General features: G+C 36.5%; 1 protein-coding gene across 3 annotated transcripts in view; it reads right to left on the reverse strand.

The window, feature by feature from the left end:
- Positions 1 to 15229, reverse strand: part of LOC150107746 (proton-coupled zinc antiporter SLC30A5-like) — a 271156-nt gene that overhangs the window by 165054 nt on the left and 90873 nt on the right. For all 3 annotated transcript variants that reach the window (XM_090391508.1, XM_090391507.1, XM_090391506.1), the window contains one exon: positions 9605 to 9681. In XM_090391508.1, the coding sequence (XP_090247634.1) occupies positions 9605 to 9681 (77 nt within the window). The remainder of the gene's footprint in view (positions 1 to 9604; positions 9682 to 15229) is intronic.

Here is a 15229-nt window from a genome sequence, read left to right on the forward strand (position 1 = left end):
GAAGACAGAAATATAAGATCTGATGATGTTGGAGTCTTGAGAGATCAGCAGATTTATTGGGAGGAAAATTGTTGATTGAAAGTTAGTAATAATGTAACTTTTTCATGTAGTACTATTATAATATCCTGTACATCCGAGGGTAGACATTTCAAGAATTTAATGAGGATGAAATTAGCCAGTTTATAGGCACAGTTTGGACTGGCTTATTGGCTTACTTCAGACAGACAGGCAGATCAGCAACCATCCGGTTAGAAGAACACAAGTCATACATCTGCAATCACGATTATGGTCAATCTGGCCTTGCAGACCATGTTTTGGATACATGGTCTGCAAGGATCTCCTGGGGAAAAAAAACCACCATGCTCCACCACAGTAAATTCAAAAAAGAAAGACTATTCTTTGAATCTGCATCAGCACTCAGGAATCAACTGAATTTAAACAAATATAGTTGCATTAAATTTCCAAAATTTGGGAAACATTAATTATCAGGGATCCCTCTTTACATCCTAGGCCACCTGCAAATGCCCATAGAGGGCACACCGCTTAGATAGGACTTTAATTTCACTCACAATAGTATTATATTTGTGTGTGTGTGTATGTTGTTGCAAAAAGTTTTTTGTAATCCCCGAAGATGTCTCTGTGACGGAGATGAAATATTTGAAGTATTAAAATTAGTTTTAATCCTTTCTCAGTGCTGATAATATTCCATTAAACCTCCAACATGAACAGTACCAAATAGTTTGTTCTGGGGTCACCAGCACGAAATTAGAAATTCTGTTGACAGAAAAAAATGTAAGTATCAAATGAAATTTCTTAAATTCTGCTGGACAGTTCAGAAACATAAGAAATATAGGATAGGAACTTAATGTTCCTATCCTATATTTCCCTCAATGGGGTGTCCATCGAAGACTCCCTGGAGAGGTCACATAATAATGTACTATTGTGACAACCATCAGAGTAGAATGATTAAGAATTAAAATCTGCTAAATATGTCAATGATTTTGAAAAGGAATGATCAGCAGAATTTTGGTGTATACACTGGGTGGTCACTTTATTAGGAACACCTTGCCACTCAGTGTAATATCTGCCAGTGAACTTAAGTTTAGATTTCCAACAAGGATAAACTTTTTCTTTATGTCAGCTGGCTTCTCTAATGACTCAAAAAATTACTCCATTTCTGAAGTAGAACCAATCAGACTAAAGGCACAAATAAATCTGAATGTCCATTTATTTTTTAAAGTTTTCTCACATCATTACTTGAAACTGCCTACCAATCCAAAATTTTATGTGTGTTTAAGTATTAAATATTATAGTTATTCCTTCCTTTCATTTATCATTACTGCCTGAATATAACATCTTGTAGTTGTCATTTATAAGAATTCTCCTGTTTTTAATTCTTTGTTTCAGTAACACCAATTATGTTGATGTATTGTTGCTACTTCTTATGTTGAAGCAAAATGGCCTGTCAATGTGAGATCCAGTATTTTGGACAGACAGGACAGGATAGTTCCAGGCAAGTGGCCTAATTTCTGTTTATTTCTTAAAATTTTTTTTCTTACTTAGATAATATAGACTCTAAATGAGGTATTATTATTAATTTTTTTTTTTTTTTTTTAATACAAAACTAGCCCTGTTTTGTGCATCTCTGAGTAAGTATATTAAAGAGAATGATGCCAAAATTACACAAATCCTTTCATGATGATGTTAAATCAGCTTGAGGCAAAATTCCCATCTTCTGCTGAAATATTAGTCTTCGTTTTATTTTCAAATAGTAGTATTTTATGAAACAAAGAAATTGTTCACAAAAGAATTAACTATGTATTTCACTTTGGGAGCATGCACTTATACTTTTTTACAGTTATACAGAAAGAAACTATAATTTCTAAAATATTTCTTGTTTTGCATTCATTTTTTTTTGTACAATATTATTTCAATATCATTACAATATTATTTCAATTTTCCCCACAATGAATTGTCCATGAAGAATTTTACATGAACAAAGATATAGTATTATCATGGAGGATAAGAATGATAGGATGGGGGAAAGCATATAGTTAATGACAGCAAATAAACTGCAAAAAAGAGGAGATCACCAGGAAGATAGAAATCAGGCCTGTGTGTTTGATGCTATCTGATTTAACACAGAGGATAACATGCAAAATATTCATTTGGTTGCTGCACAAGCCAGAGGGTATAGGGGAAGATGTCGATGACATGTACTGGCAAACTAGCATGACAAGTAATTATTACGAGGATTTCAACAATGGAGACAGCCTGGATGGAGGAAGATCATATGATGAAAATTAAATGGAATTTATTTCCCCTACTAACAGATGATTACTTGAAACAGCATGTGATAGAGGGGAATCAGAGTTTGAGAGTGCTGGATCTGGTGATAGCATCAGAGAATCTGTCCATAATCAAGAGAGTCATGGTACCATGGCTTCAAACGGGGGAGTGATCATGCAGTGTTGACTTGGGAGGTTGCTTGGGAGAATTTTTAGTTAAAGGTATATATATATATAAATATATGCAACTGAAAAGTAGGTGAATATGAAAGACTTAAGATGCAGCTTGAAGCACTGTCATAGCATAAGAATCTGAAAGGGAAGGATGTTAGCAGTGCATGAGAGGATGGTGAAAGGGTGTCTAAAATAAACAGTATCACATTGTATACTGAAGATCAGGAGGATAAATCAGGTAGGAGTTAGATGAATCAGTGGTTTCATTAAGCAGGAGCTGAGAAAAAAAGAAAATTTGAAGAGTATATAAGAAAGGTGAGCAGATAAGTCATTAGGTTGAGAGGAAAGCAGCCCATATCGCAAGGCCATATTTGCATTGAAATTTTAATTCTTAAATATTTCAAATACTTCCAATTCATCTATGGCATGGGATTGGATGGGACATCAGCCTGCATATTACAAGAATGTGCAAAAGAATGGCAATGTTAAGTCTCAACTCTGGTAAAGTCCCAAGGGAAGAAGACAAAATTATTTTATGCATAAAAGAAGCACCAAGTGGTGAATTATACATTAACCACTATTCCTGCATTATTGATTAAAGTATTTGAGAAGTTGGTCAAAAATAAAATTCAGAATTGGAAAGATAAAAATATGATACTCTATGTGGGGTAGCACGATTTTGTAAAGAGCAGGTTATATCTTAGTCCGTGCAGTTAGCCTAGTGGCTTTGCGCTTTGCAACCATATGCCTGGGGAAGGAGTGTCCTAGTTTCGATTTCCGTCGCCAATGTGAGGAGCTAAAGGATCTTCCTCAGCCAAGTTAGCTGGTCTTGGGCGTGGACAGCAGGGTTTTTCCACCAGTTATCTGGGGTTTTTCATCCCGCAAGCAGGCAAATCGGCCCCGTGAACACAGAGGGATACAGCCAGGAATACTTAGAGGCATAGGGGGTGACCATCCTATCCTCGTACTTCGGTTACAAAATCCAAGCATGCTTAGAAGGTTGTTGGCCTTAAAGGCCTGTTAAAGCCAGAGGACAGGTTATATCTTAGTAATTTACTTAGCTTTTATAATAGAAAAACAGTTGAGTTGGATAAAGAGAATAGCTACATGACATCTGGATTTTCACAGGATACCACATAGAAACAGTTATAAAAAATAGAGCAAATAGAGATGGAAACGAAGCTGGTGATATAGATATGAGAGTGGCTTATGGACTGATAGAAGGATGAGCAGAATCCCAGCAGTATATGGAAGAGCAGAATCTGGTATTTAATTTACAGATTATACAGGAAAATATTCAGTTGTTTGCTGATGATGCAAAATTGAGTAGCATAACAATTAATCACACTGATGTAGTTTCAGAATGATTTAAATATTATTATTATGTCACATCTCCAAGGACTTATTGCAGGAGGGCACTCTACTATACACATCTAATCATTTCTCCTACTACTTACTTCTCCAACTACACACAACTGCCAACACCATCTACTGTCCCTCATCACCACCACCAACAGTATTTTTTTTATCTGTAAATTGTGTGTGTTCTAAGGCACGATTTGTCTGTACAGGATGAAAAACCGATTTTCCAGGAGAAAATACTCCTGCTATCGCTGATGTATTGATAGAATAGACAAGAGATAATGGGGCAAGTTTAATCTGGAAAAGTGCAAAGTCATGTTTTGGAACAATAAGATTACAAGCTGTGTATGATGATGGAACTGTACTCCAGAAAATTGAGGAAGCTAGGGATTTGGGGATATCTGTGGAATAAGGAGCTGAAGATCAGAAGGAATACTACAAAAGTGACTCAAAAGTGACAAAAGTACCTCCCAAGTATTACTTAGCTCATGAAAGGCACATTAACAATCGGAAATAAGGAAGTACAGTACTTTGATATAGCTACATTTTGAAGTAGTAGTAATGAAGAAGTGGTGGAGAGGAACCAGGAGTGAATGATCTGTGGAATGCTTACAAGGATAGATTTATGGTAAAAAGTACTTTTTGCTTGGTCATTAAGTAAATTATAATAGATAAGAAATTATATTCTTGTTTTAATCCAATACTCAAGCTTGAGTAAACAAAGTTTGCACATCATATATATTGATTGATTGATCGTATCCATCCCTTTAGGTCGGAGAGAGCCCCCCCCCCCGCCAATGAGGGGTTTAATGATGGATTTGATGCAGCCAGTTCATCACTAATTGCTGCATTCCCTAGGCAATATTCACGACTGTAATCTGTGTGTTCACAGGGCCAGTTTGCTTGTTCTAGGGGACTACACCTGAGTTTCCAGGTGGGGAAAAAAAAAAACCCTCTCTCTGTATGAGACTAGCTAACTCACCTTTCGTCGAAAGAGACCAGATAAAGGTTTCTCAAGTCACTGATGGGAATCAAACCAAGGTCTTTCTGACCAAAGAGTTTCATCTATACTGACTGAGCTACAGAGGCTCTTATCATATAGATTGCTAGACATCATTGAAAAGATCAAAACCCAGACCACCATTACTAGGATCTCCTCAGCGGGAAACCTCAGTAATGGTGACTTCTGCAGAAGTCAGAATGTCATATACAAGTACAAGAGGGAGGGAGATGGAAGGCTGATAAGTTCTGATAATTACTTAGAATGAAAATTATATTAAAGCAACCGATATCAAGAAATAACATACTAGAAGCAGAGTTATGAAGATAACTTATGTTCTTATATTCTTATATCCTCGTATGTTCTTTCTTGTGGTTATATCAGTTGCTTTAATATTGATTTTGTTGTAGGTGTTGATGAGATCTCCTCAGCCCCACATTTCATTAAATGATGTATCACCAATATTTTGAAATGCTCTAGATCAGAGATAGTCGTAGAAAGTTTTTTTTGCTTGGTTATCAAATAAATTATAATAGACAAATTATATTCTTGTTTTAATTTTATACCAAAGTGTGAACACACAAAGTATGCACATGAAGTATCTTCACAACTAGGCTACCTGAATACAGAGACTGTTGACTTTGTATCAATTGCCTTATATCCTATAATGCAAAGCACACCTCCTTTTGAATGTTGCTCACATGTCCAAAACTCTTGCATGTTTCAGATGACCTTTCCGTCTAGCTCCCACTAAGGAGACCTCAATAACGGTGAAACCAGTATGTGTAGTGATCCTGCCCATAATGTATAGCAATATAATAAATTTAGTTTAATCCTTTATCCAAGTGTGAGCAAACAAAGTTTGCGCCTGAAAATATCTTCAAGACTGATAATGGTGTTGTACTACCTTACTGGGGTAAGGTAGTACAACACTGGGCACCTCGCAGCAAAGGTGGACCAAGCTACCATTACTCCTATTCCAGTATCTCCCAAAATGCAAAACACATCTCCTTGCGGATATGTACAATGTTATGCATTAAGGGACTGGTCACTACCCAGACTAGTTTTGACCTTTATTGAGGTCTCTTCATTGGGAGCCAGGTCCCAATGACGATGATTTCTCTAAAGATTTCAACATCTTTAGAGAAAGATGTTGAAAGTTTATTTTTCACTTGGTTAGACTATAATAAATTTAGCTTAATCCTTTATCCAAGTGTGAGCAAACAAAGTTTGTGCCTGAAAATATCTTCAGGACTGATAATGGTGTTGTACTACCTTACTGGGGTAAGGTAGTACAACACCAGGCAACTCGCAGCAAAGGTGGACCAAGCTACCATTACTCCTATTCCACCTCGCTATTGCTTCTACCTGGTATCTCCACCACTGGGCCTGGCTCCCACTGAAGAGACTTCAATAAAAACTCAACATATCTGCAAGGAGATGTGTTCTGCATTTTGGAAGATACTGGAATAAGAGTAATGGTAGTTTTTTAGCTAATATATATATATATATATATATATATATATAATTGATAAAAATAGAAAAAAATATCATTAGTCCACCCACAGTACAAAATGTACTATAGATTTCCAATTAACCTTTTTTGAGTTGGAGCAACATAAAAAACAAAATAAATAAAATAAAAATCAGGACTAGATTAAAACAAGAAGATTATAAAAGTTACCAAAGTACCTCATTGGATTACTTAGTTCTTGAAAAATCAAGTGCCAAATTTTGTTATGAGTGCTCTTTCAGTAGATGTGCTCAAGGAGAGGCATGACAGATAATATGTATGGATAGTGTGGGCGTCTTTTGAAAAATTTTTTAAGTCTCTTGAGATTCCCATGCAATAATAAAAATTATAATTCCTGCATATACTGAACAGCCAGCCTCTTAAGACCAAGTAACTTGATGTTCTGAAATGTAATTTAAGATATAGCAATGGGATTAATTATCCTTGGAAAGGGTAATTAATCCCATTGCCATATCTTGCAACTAGATTCCTGAAAGAGGTAAAATATCCCCATAAATTTTACTTGTATCCTATTCCTTTTAACTAACAAGTATGCATTATTCTTCCAAATATACTACAAAGATGTTTTGTGAAAAATAACTTATTTTTAATTCTCGTAGAAAGGCTTAGACATTGGTTATACATGCTTATTAAATAACTTAAGGAAATTACAACGTACAAAGGATATAAATTAAATTAAACTTTAATCTACATTTCCAATATTTCGGCAACATCGCGTTGCCATCTTCACGGGAACTTAAAATAAAGACGTGCACTACACACAGTAAATGAGGACGAAGCAGGAAGCTATTGTTTCTCCTAAAAGTCATGATGGTGCCCCCTACTGGGCTATGCAGGTATTCTTGGCCGTTGTGCTGAAAGTCTTCTGATGTATTTTTCCGATATTTCGACAAACGTCATGTTGCCATCTTCTTGGACTTAATATAAAGACAAGTGCACACAAGTACTACATAACAGCAAATGAGAACCGAAGCTAGGAAGCTACCGTTTTCCTAAAGTCCTGATGGTGCCCCCTGGAGGGCTATATTGGTAGTTCTTGGACTTTGGGCTGAAGTTCTTCTGATAAATGTTTCCCAAATTTGGGGCAGTCTCATGCAACCAAATTTGTTGAGGTTTGCCATGTTTCTTAGGGCTGAGGCTGATTCCATGATAGCCTTTCAAATTTGAATTTAGGTAACAAACGAACAAACACAGGTAAGCTTAATGCTCTATTAGATCGGGCTACTTATCTCCCTATTGAATACAATCACACCAACTCACAAATTAAAAAACTTCACAGGCTCCTTAAGAAGGTCACTTCTTGGCCTGTAGAAGTCACTAACAAATTAAAACTGTTTAACTCCATACCCCCCACCTCATATATATGGACTCCCAAAAATACATAAAGAAAATGTGCCATTACATCCCATAGTGGATGGCATTGATTCCACCACATACAAATTAGCTAAACATTTGGCCAAAGCATTCACACACCATCACACATAAAAAATTCAGCCCACTTCAAAGCCAGCATAGAAAACCTTACACTCCAACATATGACATAATGGTCAGTTTTGATGTCCCCTTCTTATTCACAAATGTCCCACTCAAAGAAACCTAAGAGCTAATCCAAGCTAAATTTCCTCCCGATATCTCAGCCCTATTTCAGTTCACAATGAACTCAGGCTATTTCATTTGGCAAGAAAAATTCTACAAACAAATAGAGGGGACAGCCATGGGTTCACCTCTCTCCCCACCCTTGGCCAACTTCTTTATTGAGACTTCTGAAGAGAAAGCCTTAAATTCTGCCCCACAAAAACCAACCATATGCTTCGCTATGTTGATGATGTGTTCGCTATCTGGACACATGGCTCTGACGATGCACTCCTCTTCTTCCTAACGCACTTAAACAACCAACACCCCAGAATCAAATTCACCCTGGAAGAAGAAAAAAACAACCGCCTTCCTTTCTTAGATACACTAGTCACCTGACAGCCTGATGGAACCTTGGTTTTCCCTGTCTATAGAAAACACACCCATACTGGCAGATACATTCACCAACAATCCCCCCACCCTCACAATAATATGGAGTCATTAAGACACTACACAATAGGGCCAAACTTATCTGTTCAAATGACAATGCTCTAACCACAGAACTAAACAACCACATCCTCAACACTTTCTCAGCCAATGGCTACCCCCCCCCCCCAAAAAAAAATTGAAACCAGTAAACCACAACCCCCTCCTTTCACAACAAGGATTACTCTAAATCCATCACCATTCCCTACATACGAGGCACCTCGGAAAAAATTACTAAAATCCTAAAAAAAACATGATCTCATGTTATAGAGCGTATAGAAAATTGGCGTCCCTTATCCGCTCCAGTAAAGACCAACCACTTTCCCTAGACCTACCTGGTGTATACCAGGTCCCTTGCAGCTGTAAGCTGTCCTACTTTGGCCAAACAGGCAGGACAGCGAATATCAGAATTTCAGAACACAAGGATTACATCCAGTTTCACCAGACTGGTGAAACCGGATGTAGCAAACACTCTGGTCTTGCAGACCATGCTCTGAATTCATGCCACAAAATACAGTGGAAGAAAGCCACGGTAATACACCGCTGTGAATTCAAATTTGAAAGGCTATTCATGGAATCAGCCTCTGCCCTAAAAAACATACCAAACCTCAACAAATTTGGTTGCATGAGACTGCCCCAAATTTGGTAGACTCATATCATACCTTCAGCCCAACAGCCAATTGTTGGGCTGAAGATTTCTCCTTCAGCCAATTGTTGAACATATTGTTTCTCCTAAAAGTCCATCAGGACTTTTAGGAGAAACAATAGCTTCCTGCTTTGTCCTCATTTACTGTGTGTAGTGCCTGCATGCATGTGTCTTTATTTTAAGTTCCTGTGAAGATGGCAATGTGATGTTGCCAAAATATTGGAAATATAGATTAAATTTTAATTTAATTTATATCCTTTGTACATTGTAATTTCCTTAAGTTATTTAACAAGCAACTTATTTTTAAGATATACTGAAGCATACCATTTAAGAATCTATGGTTAAAGAATCTTAAGATGGTTACATTTATAAAGAGACATTTTTAAAGCATATTTTTCAAGCTTAAAATCCTGTGTTTGGTTCTAAATCTTTATATATCTAGAGAGGTTTCCATAGCGGTTACTGTTTTTTTTAAAAAAACAATAATCTTTATGGAAACTAAATATTTTAAAATAAAAAAACAATTTCAAAATAATTCTTACCATGTGATCAGCAAGACCTAGCCAAGTGATAATATAGTAAAAGAGATGGCTAATACCATGGTGGTGATGGCCTTCTGCTGTATTTTTCAGTTAAGAAATGTAATTATTGATTATTTACATTGAGAAAATGTTCTTAACTAAGTGAAAATAATTTAGCTGAAATGAAAATTACAAAGGTACTTTATAAGTGATGAATAATTATATACAGGCGGTCCCTGGTTACGGACGAAATGACTTATGCCGTTCCGTACTTATGAATGGACTCCCAAGTCTCTTCATAAGGGTAATTAATAATTAAATAAATATTTTGGTACTTTCTTCCGTGCATGTAACCAAACTCACTTGCTGTAAGTAGTACATTGGCACAGCATCTTTATGCTCTAGGCTAGCACAGGGGTAATAATATTATTATTACCATATGTGCTGTTCATCAGGGATCCTAGTTAAGTGTAAATCCAACTTAAAGACGTTCTCAGGAATGTATCTTTTTTGTAACCTGGGGACTGTCTGTATTACCTAACAGAGAAACCTAGCATTCAGCTCATGAACTGCTTTGTTACCATTGGCCCTCTGAAAATTAAGCTTGCAATTAAAATTATTTAATCAGAACTGTTGAAATTCCATGGCCTAGTAGTTCCATTCTTCCTAACTCACCTAAGAAAGAGACTTGTCTAAATCTTGATTGTAATTGGGAGGAACTTGCTAAGCCTGTTTTTATTTATTTTTACCTACAGAAGCAAGAGAGTGTTTGTCTCAGCAACATAAGCTTATCTTCCTATAAATGCACATGAAGAGATAAGGTGCAATGTCTCTTGGAATCAGATCACTTCTGAACTGAATAACAACTAAACATGGAACTGACTTTTCTCATTTTCACAAAAAACATGAAAGAGAACTTCACAATGTTGTTGAAAGTTTTTCCACTTTCAACATTTTTACTATAAATTTTTATAGTAAAATTTATACTATAAATTAAAGATACCAAGAAATGATATACTTGGTTTAATCCTTTATCTAAGTGTAAGCAAACAAAGTTTGGGCCTGGAGTATTTTCAGGACTGGGGCAACTTGTGATAAAGGTAGTGTGACTTTTTATCACTTGTCTTAATATCCCATAATCCAAAGCACATCTTTGAGATACTAAGGCAAGTGATGAGAAGTCATACCACCTTTACCATGAGCTGTCCCAGTTCCGAAAATACTTCAGGCACAAACTTTGTTTGCCTACACTTGGATAAAGGATTAAACCAAGTATATAATTTTTTGGTATCTTTAATTTATAGAACTTTACAATGGTTTGATCCGGAGTAAGGTGGAATGATTTTTTTTTTTTTTTTTAATGCTTATAGGTTGTAGTTCTTCTGGAGGCCGAATGGAGAGAAGGAAGCAGATAATTTGGCAAATTCAATGTTGAACTATACACTGACATTTTACATTTTGATCTTCCAAAGCATTCATAAGTTCATCAATCCAATTATATCTGTGTCTGGATTCTTTTATTATTATTATTACATGATACCTCCAAGTAGTCCAAAGACTCATCAAGGGAGGGCACCTCTAACTCTACAACTCTCCATTTCCACCACTCAAACCGTGTCATCTACTGCCTACCAGTACTATTTTCACAGACAATCATAAACATCCATGCCTACAGCAGGATTTGAACCCGCAGCCTTTTGGCTGGAGAGCAGATATGCTAACCACTCAGCCAACTAGGCCAGCTTTTACTCGCCATCTTTGCTATCCCACCCCAAATGATATCATTTTAGATTAGGCCTGCTTCCACACTGTTGATTATTACTATCAATTTCTTTTTATATATCTTAATATGGTTCTATAAACCATCTGTTCACTTTTCTAATTTCCTTGGAACTCTGATATGTGATTTCCAACCTGTGGTCAAACATTTTAGTTTTAATCCAACCTCATATCCTTGATTAAAAATTGGTATGAATACTCTTTTATTGTTACTCCTAATCTTCATGTTCTGGTCCTTGCCATAACATACATACCACTTGTATCTACTATCATCCATTTCTATAAATAGTTTCCAATCATTGCTGAAAAACTGTGTAAAAGTTAAAATATTTTACCTATTCAACAGTTTTGCTAGTGAGAATATGCTGACACAATGTTTTTTTTTTTCATAACTATGTTTACATCTTTGTAAATACATTTTCATATCAAATGTATCATAGCACTTATTTACTTTGGTCAAAAATCTTAAAGACTTGTAGCAAAGTTATTTAAAAGGATAATATCATCTACATAGTCAAGAATTAAGATTAATTTCTGAACTGAGCATCAGATTTATTATTATGTATGACCTCCATGGAGTCCAAAGAGTCATTGAGGGAGGGCACCTACTCTACAACTTTCCACCAACTGCAACTACCTTCATCAGCTACACTTCATCTACACCAATGCCATCTACAGCCGACCACTACCATTTTCACAGACAATCACAAACATCCATGCCCATGGCAGGATTCGAACCCACAGTCTTTTGGCTGGAGAGCAGATATGCTAACCACTCGGCCAACCAGGCTGGCATATTAACTTTCCAATGATTTTGTACAAAGTAAGGAAATAATTGCAGGCAATCATACATTTATTTTTTTTTTAAAAAAAGGGGGGGGATAACAAGAGATTTGACAGGCAGTGCATTTGAGGCTATCTGGTGTTAGATACAGCACAAGACAAAATATATAGTTGACTGCTGCTACAACAGTGAATTCCACAGCTTGCTAAAGGCCATGGAATGCAAGGGAATTATGCAAGCCAAGTAATAATTATGGGGATTTAAACTACAGAAAAGAACAAAATTCTAAATCCTTTGGACATTGAAGGCCTATCTGCAACCAATGTATCATGTAAGGTACACAAGAACAGGACTATAGAACTCTAAAATTCTCCAAATAAAAAAGCAAGGAAGAACAGAAATATAGATCCTTGTGTTTAGCACTGTGGTGTTTAAGGAAATTGACAATGTAGACTGAATAATTAAAAATATTTAATCATTACTTCCTATATTTTGCCAAAGTTAAATTGTCATCGTCAAGGATTAATACACGGGTATTAAACACATGCCAATATTATTGTTACTGAAGTGTGTAGGCACACTTCAGTAACAAAGATGGAACAGAAGAGATACAGGATAGCCTAAAGTCCTATAATTATATAAATATAGATGAATATTTAATCAGTGACCCCCAGAGACAATGAACAGAACAAAAAATAACAGGACTATAGAGAACTAAATCCTAACTAGTAGTGATTGATGTTAACTTATTTAATTACTTTTTATTTAGTCTATTTTTACTTTTCTCTTTTTTTTATCCCCTTCCCTCACCAGAGTTCAGGCTTATCTTAAAAGTAAAGTGCTCTAATACAGTTTTTCTTTATAATTTTACACAATAAATGCTAATTACTGTGGAACAATGAAGGAAAGAATGGATTTTTTTTTTTCTTTCTATCCTTACAAAAAAGTTCATTACATTTGCTTCTCTGGCTGCAAGCAATATTTTCTTTAGACTTTGGCATTCGGTCTGTAAGGTTAAGTTTGTGTTTTAAATATTTTTCACTTTTCCTAATATTTATATATTTCAATCCATAGTTCACATCTGAAAAATTGAGAAGCTTTCATTTATCCTGAATTTATGTAAATATTTGTACTAGAACATGATGCAATCACTGATAAGGTCCATTCCCAAAGAAGTCCATAGTACTAATAAATATCAAATTTTAATTATTTGGTATTCATTAGTATAATCTATTATTATTATTATTATTATTATTATTATTTCGGGCGACTCCAGGAGTCCTTAGACGTTAGACTCATCGAGGGAGGCCCTAAATATCATGTCCACACAACTATGCGATTACATTCTCACAGTATCTATCATATATATATATATATATCATATATATATCCTTGTCTTGAACTCGTTCACCGTCATAGCACCCAAAACAGACTCTGGCAGCTTATTCCACTCATTTACCACTCTAAAAGTAAAGAACCCAGCTCTAAGACCCCTGCTAACCACACTCTTGCCCAGCTTCCATAGGTGTCCCCTAGTTCTCCCACCACCAGTCCTGATCTCAAAAATATCCTCTGAATTAATCCTATAGAATAACTTTAGCAATTTGAATGTCTCAATCATATCTCCCCTCCTCTGCCTATCAACTAGTTTCTGCAACCCGCAAATCTTCAACCTGTTCTCATATGGTTCATTCCATAGAAGTGTTATCATCTTAGTCACTCGCCTCTGCATCCTCTCCACCTCCTCCCCCATCAAGAAGGAACCGAGGTGACCAAATCTGGGCACAGTAGTCGAGATGAGGTCTTATCAAGGCTCGGTACAGAGGTACAATAACTTGCTTGTCTCTGCTCGTCAAGGTATTTTTCAACAACAAAGTGAGTTGATGAGCTGATTTAGCTACTTTTGCAATGTGCCTCCTAAACTTCATCTCCCTATCCACCAACACTCCCAAGTCCCTGGCCTCATCAATCTCTTGGAGTGCAGTTCCACCAATGTGGTATACTGCTGCTAATCTTTTCACCCCAAAATTCATAACCTTACATTTTGTCAGATTAAATTGAAATCCATTCTCCTTAGCCCAGAACTCCAGTCTATCTAAGTCATCCTGCAAGACTTTGACATCTTCTGCATTCACTATTGCCCTACCCAACTTTGCATCATCAGCGAACAAATGAATTGTTCCACTTAGATCCTTCCCTATATCGTTAATGAACAGATTAAACAGCAGTGGTCCAAGAACAGAACCCTGCGGCACACCACTAGTCACAGGCCATCTTTTGGACTCTACTCCTGAATAAACTACTCTTTGATATCTCTCCATCAACCAACCACCTATCCATCTCACCAATCCTATATCCATTCCCATATGTTGTAGTTTACGGATTAGTATTCCATGTGGTATCCTGTCAAATGCCTTTGCCAGGTCCAGCAATATCACTGTAAACCCATTTCCCTTATCCAGTTCAGCCATCACCTTGTTATAAAACTTGAGCAAGTTACTGAAGCATGATCTACCCTTCACAAAGCCATGCTGTCCCCTGTACAGTATCTCGTTTTCATCAATCCATTCCTGTATTTTTCCCTTGACTACTTTCTCTAAGACCTTGACAACGACTCCTGATATGCTGATCGGTCGGTAATTTGCAACCGTAGTCTTGGATCCTCCTTTATGCAGTGAAACTATTTTCCCCTCTTTCCACATCTTCGGGACTAAACCAGACCTGAGACTCAGATTAAACAACATGGTCAAGGGCACTGATAATTCTTTAGCTGCTTCACGCAAGACCCGTGCCGGTATACCATCCAATCCCACAGATGTGTTCACATTAAGGTTCTGTAATAGACTAGTCACCTCCACTTCATTCATCACTATTCCCATATAAACTAATGGTTCCTTCATTTTTTCAATGTCACCACCTGGATGATATGCTTTTGCAAAGTGCGCGCTCAGTAACTCCACTATATCGACTGATTCAGTGACCTCCTTACCATCGTCATTCCTTAAAATCATTTTGCCGTGTACAGTTTTTTTCTGCTTGCAGCATATTGAAAGAACTGTTTGGGATTCTCTTTTGCTTGCAAA

Source organism: Typopeltis vanoorti, chromosome 4 (assembly GCF_054136105.1).
Source record: "Typopeltis vanoorti isolate ZY-2024b chromosome 4, IOZ_Tvanoo_1.0, whole genome shotgun sequence".
Classification (NCBI taxonomy): domain Eukaryota; kingdom Metazoa; phylum Arthropoda; class Arachnida; order Uropygi; family Thelyphonidae; genus Typopeltis; species Typopeltis vanoorti.